The 17,379-nt window shown below is 33.8% G+C and overlaps 1 protein-coding gene across 1 annotated transcript in view; it reads left to right on the top strand.

Moving 5' to 3' along the window:
• Positions 1 to 16,964, top strand: part of LOC110027649 (afadin- and alpha-actinin-binding protein) — a gene marked incomplete at its 5' end in the record, with an annotated part of 42,670 nt that extends 25,706 nt beyond the window's left edge. The window contains 6 exons of the mRNA XM_020729161.1: positions 4,097 to 4,204; positions 4,378 to 4,455; positions 4,577 to 4,696; positions 15,347 to 15,390; positions 15,472 to 15,546; positions 16,796 to 16,964. Of these exons, the coding sequence (XP_020584820.1) occupies positions 4,097 to 4,204; positions 4,378 to 4,455; positions 4,577 to 4,696; positions 15,347 to 15,390; positions 15,472 to 15,478 (357 nt within the window). The remainder of the gene's footprint in view (positions 1 to 4,096; positions 4,205 to 4,377; positions 4,456 to 4,576; positions 4,697 to 15,346; positions 15,391 to 15,471; positions 15,547 to 16,795) is intronic.
• Between the last annotated feature and the right edge of the window lie 415 nt (positions 16,965 to 17,379).

The raw sequence follows: 17,379 nt of genomic DNA, 5'->3' as shown, positions 1-17,379 counted from the left end.
GATTTTCTTTTACTTGAGTCTTTTTCGTTGATTTTCTCGAGTTTTTCGCTTTTCCTCGGATTTCCTGGATGACGTTTTCTTCCGGACTTTGCTTTTTGAGATGCATTTAGGCTTGCTATACTTAAAGAACATCGGATCTCACGGGCGTGCATGTTTGCTTTATATTTTTTCAGTACTTTATTACATGTTTTCCACCTGCTACTGTACTGTATAGCATGTCATATTACTCCTGTTTTTCACCTACTAATGTTCTTCCTGTATAGCGTGCTATACTGCTCCTGTTTTTTGCCTACTACTGTTTGACATGTATCCTACTGTTTGCCATGTACTGCACATTTTATATCCTATAACTTTAAGCATGCCTTCTTTTATATAGGATGTTTAGAGGACTACAACCATAGGGCCGTTTGATTTGACACTATAACTAGACACCCTAGAAAACTTAAACTCGTCAAGTCGGTGAGCTTGGAGCTAGCGCGTTGAGCAGTACGGTCATCTGCAACAGCATAACATGTCTTCTGCAGCAAAACCATCCATTTCCTAAAAATTAAACAACAATCCATAAGACTTAGATGTTGTTTGCCTAGCGCAACATAAACCCTCCAACTTTTCCTTAGGCATTCTTATAGCTCTGCTGCACGATTTAAGCCTTAACTCGTTCTACGTTCTGAGGTTGTCGTCCGATATGACGTAAACCCTCATATATTCCAGGCGATTTGTGTGGCCATATCACGCAAATATAAGTCCTAATTAAATAAAATTGGTAGGATGAAATACTTTAATAATTTCTTCTCAAAACTTGAGTCAAATCATAGAATAGACTGGGAAGTCACTGAGGTTCTCCTCTGTATCTGTGGCCTCCCCTAGTTTCTCTTCATTTGGATTCCTCAACATTGTTCCAGTTTCGAGCATTTCCCCTTTCACACCTCTTCGTCTGATTTCGTTGAAAAGTCCTATCCTTTTGACTTCTTTGAAAATAGTGTTCCCTGATTTTTATCGAGAGTTTTCTTATGTGACTTCGGTCATTTAGGATGTAATTAACTATAGGGGTTTGCCTTTATAGGAAGTTTTTCCGAACCCAGCCTAAAATAAACCCTATTTAATTCTTTGTATTAAATAGAGAAACTTGTCGGCAAATAAAACGGTTTCGCAGACCAAATGGATGTCATATATTTCTTAGTTTATTTGATCGAGCCTCATTCTCAAGTCTTGTATTTATCCCTCGGGATAGATACAAGATTTGAGGTAGAGCGCTCTTTCATTTAAACTGTGAAAAATATGAGGTCAGTTTAATTTCATATTTTTTCTAAAATTATATATATATATATATACTTTAAAACGTCCTTCCGAAGCGGGTGACGGGACTTCACTTCCAGCGACCGACAGCTTCTTATGAAAAACTTTTGAACAAATCACCCGCCAATTTTTAACTTTCCCCCTTTTAGCGCCGACAACTTCCCCTTACCCTGCAGTTCAACCGAACTCCCCCTTTCTCACCCACCATAACTTATCTAGCTCTCTCCTCCCTCCCTTTTGATACCCACTCCCAACAAGCCTTCCTCTGCCAATCTTGCTCCTTCCATCTCGTAACTGCCACAAACCCTTCCACCAATTCGTCCCTCCAGCCTCTCAGCTGCCCCCATCCAGCCACCAAACCCTCTTCTATTGCCCTTACTGCACCGATCCCTTCCTTCCTGCTATCCAATCATCACCTTCACCCTAGCCCTACTTTGGGTCTTTGGCTGTCCCCTTTGTTGTTTTTTCCTACTATCGTGTGTGTTGGTTGTGACCCTATTTAATTTCAGTAATAAGTTTGCAATTCTGTTATTGTTTTGATTAACTCCGGTATCAGTGAGATTTGAAATCGCTTGTGCACCAACAGTCCATCACTCATACCTCTCTATTAGAATCAACGGGTTGCTAAGTATCATAATCTTCTACATCTTCTCAAATAGGAGGGAGAAGGGGAACTTTCAAATCGGACTATCAAATTTTATTTTATTTTTTTGAAAAAGATGTGTAGACATATAAGGTTAGCGAAGTTAAACACAATAGTCTCAGGATTTTAAGCGAAGTAAATTGGTTTTAGATTCTTAGTGTAAACCTGAATTGATAACATAAGAGCAACAATGATTGCGAGAGCATTTGCACATTTGAATGTCCCTACCTCAATTAATTTTCTCAGGCTCAATGTCTTTTGAAACTACCACATAAATTGTGCCAAAAAAATTTATTAAAAAATTAATATCAATGATGCCTTCAAATTCTGCTTTATGCTAAAACTCAAAATACTTTGAGTTAATACAATCCTCTTTCTTCAATGACAAGGTAACATCATTCCAAACAAAACTTTGGCAATAGAAATGTGCAATTGTAACATCCACTTAAAAGTTTAGTAAAAATAGAACCTAAGGAGTATAACGTGGATTGGTTGAAGAAACGTACTTGAAGCTAGTGAAAGCTACCCAAACGTGCGTGGTTCTGCAATTGTAGCAAAATAGTGAGACATTTAAGCATATGGATAAACAAGCCGCAATCATAGTTTGTCTAATGAAGAGTTTTGTTTATTTTACAAATGAGGATAATCTTATATGATGTAATGAGGATTAATTATCCAAACAAAAAATTTACTAACCAGGCTCAAGTCTAACAAAAATTTGTGATTGACATCCATGTTGTGACAACCCAATAAGATACTGCCCACAATGTACAAGGATAGTAGTGTGGCAAGTTCAGTGATCTCATCCTCTGTGAAAATGAGCGCATATTTGCTTTGATATAAAGATGATTGCTTATGTTATGGTGAATCCGAGTCTTGATGAAGTATGAAAGGAAAATGACTGAAGAAGATTGATACAATTTGGAGTCTAACGATCGACCTACAACTTTTGTAAAAAAAAAATGACGAGTAGCCTGAGGGCAATATCTGATGAAATGTTAGCAATGGAAGCAGCCTCCAAGATACTAGGAACCGTTTTCCCAAGAAGAAAAATGGATAAATTTGATGAACCTTCATTACCCTAAAAACATCCAATAGAAATGTGACTGCATATGATTTGGGATCAAGGGCATGGAGAGATAGGTGTTTGCCCGATCATAACTTACGAGGGGAAAGGATTCATGGAGAGAGGAAAGCAACTTGGAGGGAAGATTAGTTGCTAGTAAGAAAGAATGAGTTCATGTGGCTGCAACCCTACGTTTCTCACTAGAACCCACCAGCAAGTAAATAAGCACTCCAGTGTGGTAGAGGTAGCAAGCGTGAGTGAGCTTAAACCGAGGCACTGAGTGTGATTGTCTAATCAAAGTAAAACAAAGCAATGAGGGCGAGGCATGTGAGAGTATGGCCGAATGATCCAAGTGAAGGGATGCATTACTAGAGATTGAAGCAAAGAAGATAATTATGCTCTTAATGTACACATACATGCAAACACATAACAATATCTACTACCCTATATTGTATGGTCAAACTTTCCTCTATATATTCCTTAAAATCTTTGCAATAACAAGAAATGATTCTAGTTATGGTTTTCTGTATTAACTTTTGTATTTAGCTTGTTAATTAGGCTTTCCTGCAGGGATATACATGATGTTTAACTGTCTGTTACTGCATTTTGGATGTTGTAAGGTGTCCTATCTTGCACATTTCTGTGCGGAAATGTTCCTAAATTACTTCATGAGAAATTTATATGAGCTACCTTTTTAAATTTTAATGTTTTACTTATTGTTATTTTGCTTATTATTGTTTCCTTTCATCCTTTAGATTATTTTGTTAGCATCATAAATTTGACTTTCCATTTTAAAGCTCCTGGTAACGAATAAAGTGCTTTGAAAGCTTAGTTTATTCATTAAATTTAAGCAATTTATTAAATTGCGACTGATTTATCGCTCTGTGTTATTATTTTTCTTGACAATTCCAACTTTTTGATTTAAGGTTAAAATGAAGGCATGCTCTCAATTTTTTTTTGAGAGTATTATATTTCATTTCACTTTTTATATCATTTTACTCCATTTCTGATATTGCTTCTAAATTTTTTCTTATTTAATGAGCTAGCATTAGTAGTGATATTCAAAATTTATTCTGCCAATTTGTTTGTAGATGGATATGCGGGATTTCTTAAATGCTCCAAACGGGGAATCACTTCAAAATTTATCTACTGAGGACAAGCAAGAAGTAGAACCTCAGTCCCCACTGGGCGGCAGGACTGTATGTAGAAATCTTTTTTCTTGAAAAAATGCAATCTGGGTCTTGATTCCTATCCAAAACTTTAGAATTTTCATTGTTATTTTAGTCTAAACATGTTTTTATGCAATCCTTATCTTTGTGGCATAAAGGTGATGCTTGTAATATAACCTTTTTTTTCCATTCAACAAATACAGGATGTCTTTGATTTGCCTTTCCATATGGCTAGGGATCAAATTGAAGAGAGCTTACGAACTAAAATGGCCTCAATAAAGGTTTATTTTGCTTTTACATGATATTTGAGCATCATGAATTGCTTATTTATTATAATTCAGTTCATAGTTGAAGGCCTTTGTTCGTTTTCATACATATATTATTCAACTTGATTTTTGAAAGGCTCGGATGTCTCAACTTCAAGATGCTCAGAAGGGAGCTGAAGTCTCTTCAGAAGCAACAGATCGGGAGCTTGAGCTTGAAGCTCAACTTGTTGAAGCTAGAAGTATCATTCAAGAGCAGGTGATTGTTATCCTCTTTTAAGAGTCCCAATTGTTACTGAAATGGTGTCAAAATAACATTTTTACATCATCCAATCTCTTTTGCTGCAAACATGCATATTTTTGAAGATTTGCTTGTTCAACGTCAATCCGATATCTCAGGCTTGTTCTTTCCTCTAAGAGGAATGACAGTAATTGATCATGATTTCATTTTTGATTAATGATTTTCTACCTGAACTTGGGAGATTTAAAATATGTTTGTGATGGCTACAATTGTCGTTTAATCTAGTTGCTAGACAGTTTTGTAAGAAGGATAGTTTTTGAAACTGGTTGTGGATCCTATAAAATTTCTTATTCAAAAATACATATTTGACTTTTTTACAACTATCATACTCTAGTAGACCATGTTCTGAAAACTTATTCACACTGCATAAATTTTTTTCGAAGCAGTAAGAAAGTTGTAATTAAACATAATTATGACAACTTATATAGTAAAACTGTGAAAATTTTGTCCTAAGTATGCCCTCAGTCTACTTTATTATCACTGATATTGACTAATAAACAAGGCGTACTCTCAATTTCGTTTATTGCTGGTGCCATGGCTTAAGTGTATAGCGAAAAGCAGTAAAAATATCTCTATTTCTATGAAAGATAATCTTCTTGCATAACCATTTTTCTACATGTACCTTGAATTGTGTATGTTACAGAGAGTAAAACTATTATACTCCATTAATGTCTTTTGTAGAAAATTGGAGAATTGCAAAAGCTCACCTTTATCATTATACATTCAGAAGTTATTTATTTAGAGTTATCTATATATCTTTAAAAAGAGTAATAGTTACAATTAAAAAAAATTTTTTGTAGCTTGAATCCGTGTGCTTTTATTTTCATTTCAGCTTGCTGACATGCATCCGTGTGCCTCTTACTTTTTTTGCGGTCTTTCAATTAATTCTAGCTGGATCATCAATCATAGTTTTATATCTTCCAATTTTGTTGTGCAATTTTTCATAGTTTCTTTATGATTTTTTTTTAATATTTGACCGCCCAGTTATGCACCATCACCCTTATATTTTGTATCAACCGACATTCTTGAACATGATTTGAATTCTTGGTTTTCTTCTTGGTAAAGGCCAACTATTAATTCATTTTCCATATTTCTTTTGATGGACATTTTCTCTTTAAAGTTATGTAATTTGACTTTATGATCATTCTTTATACATCAATTTAGGTAAAAATCACTTTCCTTGTTCTATGCTAGTTTTTATTTTGACATCGTATTTATATTTTGAATAAAAGTAATGCATAGTGTATCCCCAACAAAAAAGTTGGGATAAGGCTTTTGAAGATGATGATCAATGCATCGCATATCTTGTTCAAATTTGACCGACTCTTGTGAGAGAGGTGCATGTTTGCAATTTTGGGGAGTAATAAGGTTATCTTTTGAATATGAGTAAATCAAATTTAAATTTAAACCTCAGGAGTGTATATCTTTGATAAAAAATTACTATTACTATTGCCTGTCTCATTGAAACAGTCATGGAGGATATGCTTGTCCCTTAAGATCACTCTAGTATTATCAACCAATGAATGATATTATCCTCTTCTAATAGTTTTCATGTGACAAGTATTTGATGCTCAAGGAAATAACATGAGTAAAAGCTGTTTTGATATAGCTGATTCAGTTTGGAGCCTTTTAATGTTTGTCTTACATTATATTTTACCTGGATAATCTGGAATAGTAAATTGCCTTTGAGTTCATACATTTTATAGTTTATTTATTCTTTGAATGACTTGCACTGTACATTAATTTAGAGTTCATGTTTTTTTATTATCGTTTTTGTTTTCCTTGTTATGCTTGAGCTAAGGATGCTTTAACATTAAAAGGTTTTAGCATATTTTGAGTCAACGATTATGGTCATTTTAGTTCAGTCTTTATGTATGTCATTTCAGAATGTAACCTTTTAGCATTTTGGATTAGCAACATGCCCTTTTGATGTCATGGTGTTGAATAGTAGATTATTAGCCTATTTAAACTTAACAAAAATTCAATAATCAAATTTCCCCTTACAAAATGAGAATCGTGGGTGCTTTCTTGTGGATCTTAAGTGTTGTGCAGCCTTTTTTGGATTTAGGACTTAGCAGTTATGATTAGCAAGGGTTTGATATTGACTAGTTGACCTACGTTGAACTGCTTTAGATTAGTCTAGACTATCTAGTACAAATTGGATTTTATGATTCATTTTTGTTATAAACTTCACTACATAAATTTGTTGGTGCCACATATGTACGTAATCTTTATTTTACCCCTTATTATAGGAAGGTCGAGAATGTGATGCTGATCAATAGAAGAGTTAAACGTGACTGTTACCCAAGAAGACAACTGAGGGTGGCAACGAATCTTCTTAACAAACCCCTCATTGAGCTCTAAGGCACAACAGTCCCTCAATTTATGAAAAGCTTATGCTAGCTTGGAGCACTCACTAATATCGATGGCACTTGCAATCACTCTTAGAGAAGGTGCTATACTTTAAACCCAGTTTGTGACAACTATGAGAAAAGTGTGTTTTTAGACCAGTTTTTCTTCATCTTTTGTTTGAATGACAAAAGGAAATTATGTGCTTTTTGATATTAAGTCATAGGTGCCTTTGGATTGATATGGTCATGATGGCTAGACATAGATGACTAAATGATTGAAGATGTCAATTTTAGGTGATCCAGTCAACTAATTCAGTGAATATATTTTCCTATTTAAGATCATGTTCGTAGGTGCCTTTGGCCTGCCATGTCCTAGATGTGTCATAGACAACCAAAGATTTTGGTAAAGTATCTTTGGTGGACTAGTCAACTCAGTCAATGATTATGCTTTTGTGGGTTTGTTTACTAAAGATGTTCATGATTACTCCAATGGAGTAATACTAGTTTATAAAATTAGGTGATTGAAAATGTCAACTACTACATTTGTAAGATATTTAAATTAAAGATGCTCAAGATTGTGATGAGCTAGTGACTGTTATGAACCATGATCTCATGTTATTCATATTCATGGGTTGACCATAATAGGTGGCGAATCATTGAGTAATAATGTTTGCTAGATTTAATTAGCTAGATGTTGGTTGCACTAATTAAGAGGTGGTTGCGTCCTTAATGGGTGGAGGGGATTCAATACTTGTATTAAGAAGGGAGGTCATGGCCTTAACGATGTAGGTGTTAGCATTGGTATGGTATTTTAGGCATGTTTCTTATTATTTTTTAATTTGTTATCCATTGGTTTTTGTATTTGTTTCCTCTGTCATAAATAACAGACTCTTTTATTAAATAAGGGATAGAAATCTCTTTTTTCTCAACTTTGTATTAATGTAGGGTTTAGTCTAACCAGAGTTATCACACATTTTATCTCGCTTTTCTATTTTTTAGTTTGGCCTTCATGCATTTCTTCACGATGCCCCCACACAAGTAAAGTTATAAATGAATTAACACAATGAACAACTGGAACTTGGCCCGATTAATTCTCGATCAATTTTGTTCAAGTTAGTAAATAAAAAAGTTTCATTATTTTTATAAGAACTCAAATGCCAAATGAATCAAGAATAAATATGGTTTTAATCATTTTTATATTGACGAAAAAATTCATTATTGTTTAACAAGTACTTTTTTAATGTTATATAGTAAGCTTGATTTTAGTTCATATCATTTGCAATATATTATTTAAATAAAATATGATTTAATAGAATTTATTTAATTATTTATTTTTCAATAACATATTATAATTTAACATCAATATGCATATTAATTTAATGTAAGTCATTCTGCTTTCTTTATTTCAATAAAATAGTTTGTTAGTACTGATTTATGTTATTTGATTGCAAGAAAGTTTAATTATAATATATATATTATCTTTTTTAATTCGTGTAAATTAATTAGATATTAATTCAAAATTTATTTAATTTTTTATTTGTTTAAATTTATAAAATTATTTGTTAATAATTTATATAAAATCTCATTTAAATTTTTAGCATATTTATTAATTTGTTGAATTACTCATTCAATTAATATAAACATATCAAGTGCAAGCCAAATATGATTATTAAAAATTAAAACAAATTAATTATGAACATATATGTGAAAGCTTGGCTTGAACTCGAGCTAAACCTGAACAACTTATAATATGATGAAGCCAAAACCAATCCATGACTCACTCAACTTAATTACTCCCCTATATCTCATTTCAAGATCAACACTCCCAAACCTATCGACTTACCTTTTGTGACCTGTATAGTATGAGGGCTGCAAAAACATTTTGAGGATCTGATGGTTCGGGGGTTGGTTTGTCAGAGTATCAGTTAATATGTTGTATCCGTTTTTATTGTGTCCACTAAGGATGTAGTGTGGTGTATGTGTATTCATAGTAAGGCAATTAACAAGATTATTACCAAGTAGGATGGCTTGTCGAATCAATTTGATGATGCTAACATCTTTTCCAAGAAGATATGTGCAGTCGATATCACTAAATTTGGATGAGATCCTAGAAGAAGTGGAAGATTGGGTTTAACATTCACGATGGATTGTATGATTTAACGATCACGCTTTTTGGCATGTACGCCCCGAGTACTCTTATGTGGTTGGTGAATCAATTTTCTATGCTTTGATCCAAAGGTTAGTGGTTGTGTACTTCAACGACATCTTGTTGTATTAATGTTCCAAGGAGGTGTTTTTACAACACTTGTGAAATGTGCTTTGAATTCTACAGACAAAGTAGTTGTATGATCACCCCAAGAAGTTTTTATGACATTATAGACATGCTTACTTGGATATATTATTTCAGCTACCAACGTTGACATGAACCCCATTAAAATTGATGATATTGTGAATTGGCCTAACTCACGGTTGTTTACTCAGATACATCAATTTCATGAACTAGACTTTTTATAAGAGATTTATAAAAAAATTTAGCTCTATTGAGGCACCTTTGATGGAGCTTTTCAAGACATATATTTGTTTGGTTAGAAGAGGCACAATTTAGTTTTGATGCTTTGAAGAAACATGTTACTTGGGCTCTTTTTTTAGCAGTTCCAAATTTTAGTCGAGTATTTGAGGTGGAGTTCGATGCTTCTAATATGAGAATTAGAGCTATGATGAGTTAAGGTGAATATCTTATTGCCTTTATCACGTAGGAGTTGAATAAGTCCTGTAGGAATGATAAAGTTCTAAGGCTCTTAGGTGTTTAGGAAGCGGGAGGGGAGATTGTTGTAGAATTGCAAGGGGAAGATACTAAGCGAGTTTGATAGCATTTGGAAGGGTATCATGGGTGAAATCTACTGTTGAACAGCTGATAGGAGAAGTTCGACGGCTGTCCTGACTGAAAACAATGCTTGAAAGGGGAATTGGCGAGATACGAGTGACAAGGATATTCAACCACCTATTCTCGAGCAAGATACAAATATACCACTTGCAAAATAAAATGATATAATATTTTTTAGATCATAAATCAGAGAATGCAATCTTTAAAACATAGAAAAAAAAACTAATATCCTAAAACAACCAAACAAAACATAAATAAACTCCTAGTAGAAATAACCTTAATTGGAAATATTTTTATTCTTCTCTGGAATGACTTAGATCACACTGTCAGATGTCTTTTCCCACAAAACATCAAATGAGGTTTTCAAATCTGCAGTCCACCACTCCTATCTGATTTTCTAACTGTAGGTGCGCCGTTGAACTGAACTAGAACTTAACATCCAACTTATTCCATAAGGCCTTCAGGAAATTGCTAAAAAATTTTCATTTCTATCTAAAGTGAGGACATAATTGACTACTCTTCATAGTGGCAGCATAGGGGGTAAACTGAATGTCAAAGAATCCTGAAACTCTTCTAATCAGGGCTGCAGTCTTCCATGACACTCTCTTCCAGTATCACCAAGGCCAATTTGACCAGTACCTCTCTCATAGCATACATAAATGTGGCACGTGCACCTAAAGATCCTCTCTTTGTCTGGGTACCCATCGCGATTTACTTCTTCAGTGGCAGAAGTACAATGCGCTTCCAGTCCTTGATACATTAGTATGTGTTTTTGCGGTCATCATGAAACATACACTTGTCATATTGTCATGTATGGCCCTAAAGAATTGAAATGCATCCAGAAGTATGACATCACACCAAAGCTGATCTTGCAGTTTCTCTCCCACAGAAAACTCCATTAGACATCTCATGTCAACTGTGATTTTATTTCTCTTGTTAAACCACGATAGAGAATATGATTGATTGTGAATACTTCTGAGCAGTGAGTCTCAATTTATCCATTATATTTGTAGATGTTACATTCTCACAACTACCTCAATCTATAATGAGGTTTGTACACCTTTCCCTTCAAGGTGCAATGAGTACGAAATATATTGTGGTGGAGCTAGTTGTTCTCTTATGGGCTCAATTTAAAGAACTCGTCAGATTATTAGCATCCCTCCCTCATCTGCAGGTAGCTTCTATCTCCTATTCATTCTCCTTCTTCGGGTTTTTATCCTCTGACTCCTACACTGGACCCTGCTTAGTGAAAGATATCACATTTTTGTTTGGATGTTGTTCTCGCCTCCTATACACATTTGATCATTTTCTATTAATTTTGTTCTAATGTTTAAAATCTAAAAAATAATATTAAAATAATATAATGAATTATCTAAAGATAACCCAAGAGTAATCACACTCCTAAACTATAATAACTGAAGAAAAAAATTCAATATGCATGTCAGTCTTTCATATCTCTATAAGAAATATTAGAATATACCAATCTTTCATATTTTTATAAGAAATCTTATATATACTCATGCATACATCAATGACTTTTTCTAAATAAAAATACTCAATATTCTATATATATTTACTTTATTTTTATTTTATACTCTTTACATACATATCTGTCTTTGTGAGAATCACCATTAACAAACCTAACACACCCTTGTCCGATATTGCTTCATCGGTATAGCAGTTAGCGATATAAATATTGCAATTGTCTAAGGTGGAAAGGTTCTTACCTGACCGATATTTTTCTATCAGCACAGTAGTTAGCAATGTAAATATCACAATTATCTGGGGAGGTAAGCTCTGACCTACTTGTCTCTGGCTAATACTTACCGCCGGCACAGCAGTTAGTGATCTAACAATCACAATTGTCTGGGGTGGTAGAAAAATTCTACGCCCGCAGGTACATTGACATCCTCTGCTTGTACCATTAGAGGGTGAACTCATCATCTGAACATGCACATACAAACATTCATATATAAATTATTTCATTCTTTATAGCATACATTATTTTGAGATATTTTTATGCATCTATTTACATGCATATTTACTCTGACGTGCAACTATTCATCATACATAACTCTCTTATCATGCATATCTCTTATCTCTTGCATATCTTTTTCTACATGCTTATCATGCATATATATTTCTCATAATGTCTATCTTGCATATCATGCATCTCATACTTATCTTTCATGTATATTTTGTATATATTTTCAACCATGTATATATTTTCTAACTATATGAAGAGTTCAATTAAACTAGAGCATACATAGAGTCAAACATATATTCTGAAATAAAGAAGATTACTAAAATTTAGAAATGTAATTAATCATTTTAGTTGTCACACTAAATTCTTAATATTGGGTAAGTAGTTGGACAATGCAATAACTTTTATTTTGAGCTTAATAATTTATAAAGCATAATAGTAAACTTTATGATTTAAATAATTTCTGTTGATGAATTATTCTTATTAGCTTAGGATTAATATTCTTGAATTTTACAGAATCGTTCTACGGGTAGCTTTCACACGTTTACATCAAACTCGTCACCTCTGCTAACTAACCTAAAATCTTAAACGACTTGAAATTCAGGATATCTTAGTTCATACGATATTTTAACTCAAAATATAATTGATTTGTGAAAACATACCTTAAATAACTTCTTGTCAACCCAACCCTTCTCCGAGCTGCTAAAACTTCTTCCCTCTTCATTCTATCTTCTCAATCTTCCCTTTCTCTTCGTTGAATTCGTGTTAAAACCCCTGCAAAAACTCTCAAATCACTTTCGACACTTCTGACACAAGATCATTATCTCTGTCCGCTATCAGAAACGAACAATGCATAAAAAACGAGGCAAATCTTAAAATGTAAGCAATAAAAGGGAAATGAAAGCCTCAAATGTTGTTAAAATTTTTTTCGCACTTGCGAACTTCGTTCTGGAAAACCAAATTGTAGGCTGTGGCACTCTGTCGTCCGACCGCTCACGTTCCGTACTCCAACACTGTAGCTAGAGTCATGGTTACCCCCATGCCAAGAAGAAATGATGCAAGGGAAAAAGGGAATGCAATAACTAGCATAAAATAGTTATTTGTACCATTCGATTTCTTTTCTGGAGTTCAAACAGAGGGCTGCTGCTCTCGATGGGTCGCAGGTCTATGCTCTGCCCTCAAATTCTACTACAAGGGCCGCTTGGGAGCATTTGTCGAGCGTAACTGAACAGGGAGAAGTTCAAAACTTCTGAACTATCTGACACCAACCAAGCTTTTATCGCGTGGGAGAAGTCGATTGGAAATAATGAGGGGGTTATTAAGGATTAATTAAGTTTAATTAATTTAATTAAACTATAACTTCCGATTTTTATATCTTCCAATCTATTCATAATTTATGTATAGTATTATATATTGAATTGATCGATTTTTCGTTTAGAATTTTATAAATTTAATTCGATTGAATACTAAGGATGTGAAATTTGAGGTACATTTTAAGACGGAAAAAAAATTATTTGATTTATCAAAACTGGTTATTTTATTTTAGTGTATCTTTCATGAATTTTTGAATTAAACTGTTAGTGATAGAAATATAATAGCATATAATTGTTTTCTATCATCTGGTTGATTGTTCTCGTCTTGGTTAATTCTAAGCCCCGGGCAAAGTGGTGATAGGTTTTACGGGGAGGTGGTTGTGGAATGGCAAAGAAAAGATGATAGACAAGTTCGACGACATTTAGAAAGGTATTGTGTGTGATATCTGTTGTTGGACAGCTGATCGAAGAAGTTAGACGACTGTCCCGACTGAAGGCAACGACTTGAATGAGGAATCAATGAGATATGGGCGGCGAGGAGATTTCGCCACCTCATGCACACCATTTGTAAAAAGAAATGATAATCTTAAAATTGTCAAACAAATCATAAATTGTCTTATAATAAAAATAACACTAATTCGAAATAAGAAAATAGAAAATAAATAAAAAAAGGAAATAAAATATTGCATAAGTTAGCATGGGACTGCATTCCGGGCGGGATGGTATCCCTGGATCGTTGTAAACTCGGGATCCCGCATTTGCACCTCTAAAGGAGCGCGTCCCGTGAAGTATTCTGCCATTTTGATAGTTCTTAATCACTAGATTCACTATTTAATGGCGAGGGAGTTCACTCTTTACATTACTCGTGAAGTTGTAAGGTTCTTGAATAGTCAGAGCAAGCTGTAAGATAGCCATGTCTCATGTGTGGAGTTTATTTCTTCATTTTACTTTGTGCCCAAACACAAAGCCGAGAGTAAGAAAAAAGTTGTCGATGCGCTGAGCCTTCATTACTTATTGATCACCATTATGTAATCGAAGTTTGTTGGTTTGAAGGTATTGAATAATCTGTATGCCTCCCATGAAGGCTTTTAGGAGATTTGGAACTGCTGTCAAGACCTATAATATGAATAATTTTAAAGATAATATGATTTTTTTATTCGATCAAAATAGGTTGTGCATTCATAGGAGTTTACTCAGTGGGAGCATTTTATAGTAGTGCCACAATGGAGGTATGGTAGAATGTTTTGGCAGGGACAAGGCTCTCCTTAGTGAATGGGAATTTCTATTGGCCTAGGATGTTACGAGATGTGGAGAGACATATCAGGTAGTTTAGATTATGCCATTTGGTTGATATTGGAGCACATAATACAGGGTGATACACACTCCTTCATGTTCTTGAATTACTCTGTTGGATGTGAGTATGAATTTTATGAATTTATTCTTGCATTTCAAGCCAAGTCAATCGAAAATTCAGTCCAACCAAGCATCCTGCCAGTTTGAGCCAGTCTAATGGGTTTATTCATATTTAATTGACCAAAACTTTAGATCCAGTTGCAGAGATTGATTTCCCATACTCGACTTAGCAATCTTCCTTGGCGCTGTTTTTTTGTGTTGATTTGACTTTTTTTTCATGATAGTACTGCAGTGGTCCTCTACTTAAACCAGCTTTGTCATCGTTACCCTTAGCATTTATCCAAATTATTTGGGTTGGTTTTATGAAACCTTCTCTACCGATTTGGGTTGATTTTATGAATTCCTCTTCATACTTCATTCCCATTGAATGCTAAAAGATGTGAACTTGTTTCAAAATTCTTTTTGGATACTGATGAAAGGTGATGATTTTATGTTGGTATGAGTATTAGGGCAGATGATTATCTTTTCAGAAATCTTAAGTCAGGTAAACTCATGGTCAGATCAAGCAAAATGATGAATGAAGTTTGAGTAGCTATGAAATTTCTATCTTCAGGCCTTGAATGAGTGTATTATGTACTTATTTTATTTTCTCATCTATGTGTAGCTCGATTTCTTTTTATTAATTAAATAAGTAAATATTTCTTGATATGTATTCTGACGTAGGCTTCAATCATGTCAAAACATTTCACAAAGTCTGAAAATCCAAGGTGAACCTGAAGGAACACTTACTACTCAATACCTTTTTTGTCCTTGACGGTTATTTTGTTTAAGATTGTTCCCTTTTATAGAAGATAGCCGAGGCATCTAAAAGATGAGATGGTTCTGCTACATTCAGATGTGGTGAGGTCTACACAAATCTCATTGTATGTACATTACTCTTACTAATTTTATTCCTTCAATGTTTTCTTTGCGCTGATTTTCTGTTAATAATTTACTTATTATTTTTGTTATTAGTCTAAAGAATGCCACAATCATGACCTGGCTATTATCTATTTTTATTTCTATTCACTGTTTAACGTATGCGGAAAATTTCAGCAGAAAATTGGGTTATATAGCTTCTCTTGATGCTTCGAGTATTCGTAACAATTAGTTTTGGCCATTGAATTTGAGAAAATTGAACTGTTTGCCAGCAAATTTTTTTACTGCGAAAGAAATGGAACTTTCAAATAGATTTTGCCAAGAAAACTGATCTGTGCAGTTTTTCTAGTGTGAAACTATTGTTGGCTATTTAATGAGTCATACAAAAAGAAATTATTTCATATGGAGCACTTACGTTGCCGTCACGTGGAGGTTATTGAAAGGTTATTGAAGTAAAACTACAAAAATTATTGAGGAGTTATTTGAATGTTATTATGAGGTTATTGCGGGGGTTATGCAGGGTGCGGAGATTATTGAGAGGTTATTGGGGTGTTATTATGAGGTTATTGCGGAGTGTAACCATGGAGGTTTATTGGGAGGTTATTGAGAGTGTAATAACGGAGGTTATTGAAGCATTATTAGAATTAATACTTCAATAACCCCCCAATAACCTACAATTACACTCTCAATAATCTTCTCGGTTTCAATTCAATAATTTCTGAGGGAGGTGGGCCCAATATAGCACACATGGCAGCGTATTATTGGAGTACGCACGTAATATTGCTTACGTGCTCTGTATCTAATAATTTCTTCATACAAAGGCTGCATTATGTGTGAAGTCTGGCATTATCTTTTACAAAATTTTGTTATAAGATTAGTATGTACCACCTAGCTTGGTTTATTGCTCACCAGAAAGCAATTTTTGCATCTTCTATTGCTGGTTTTTTTATAATTTTAATTCATCACATCAAATGTTCTCCTGGAAGGAAGAGTATAGAATACCCCGTAATTGAGTTTTATATGCAGAACTTTTAGATAAGTGATCAGTTTTCTATAATGCAGAATGCCGCTTTTAATCAGTGCTCCTGCCTAAAATGTTGTTAAATGATAGTTATCTCATATAGAAAGTATGTTTAATCATCTTTAATTGTTTAACATGCTCTTTAACACATAAATGCTTACGTTTGTAAAATTATAGACAGAAAACATTGGTTTTGTTTATTAGTTTGATTTTTTACTTTCATTTTACAACAGTATAACAATCAGGGACCATTTTGTAATCGATGGCGCGGGGCAATTGACCTTCTTCAGTATCTGACTTTTTTAGGAAATTATTTGTAAGGTAGAGTATGCAGGTATTCCTGTAACTAATGTTGGAAGACCAACAGGACAGTTAATTAGACCTGAATATTGTCTTAACAAACCTGAATGTTTTCTCATTACAGTGTTTAATGGTCTAATTATAATGCTCTTGCTTATGGTAAATACTGCAGAAAAAAGTCGCGCTTCAATTTCATAGTTCAGCCTTCCTGGCAATTCTTTTTTGTTGTTTTCTGTAAGTTTTGAATGAGTAAATTATTTACATGGTTTTTGAGATGTTTATTTTAGTACGAAACTTTGTATGTATTGAGTTAATTCTTGGAACTCAACAAATCTAAATCAATTTGGTCATAATGCCAATTTTTTCATTTCTTTGGACGCGAAGTAGAACGGACTTGTTTGTGAGAGCTTTTTGCACATTTTAGGATTGATTTGGCCATCTTATATGAGCTCACACTAATGAAAATGACTAAAAGTCCAAGTCCTCATAAAAAATTTGCCCCCATCAATTTGTATAC

The sequence above is a fragment of the Phalaenopsis equestris genome, unplaced genomic scaffold (assembly GCF_001263595.1).
Source record: "Phalaenopsis equestris unplaced genomic scaffold, ASM126359v1 Scaffold000434, whole genome shotgun sequence".
NCBI classification, from domain to species: Eukaryota; Viridiplantae; Streptophyta; class Magnoliopsida; order Asparagales; family Orchidaceae; genus Phalaenopsis; species Phalaenopsis equestris.
The sequence above is the reverse complement of the archived record's forward strand: the minus strand, read 5'-3'. Positions and strand labels throughout refer to the sequence as shown.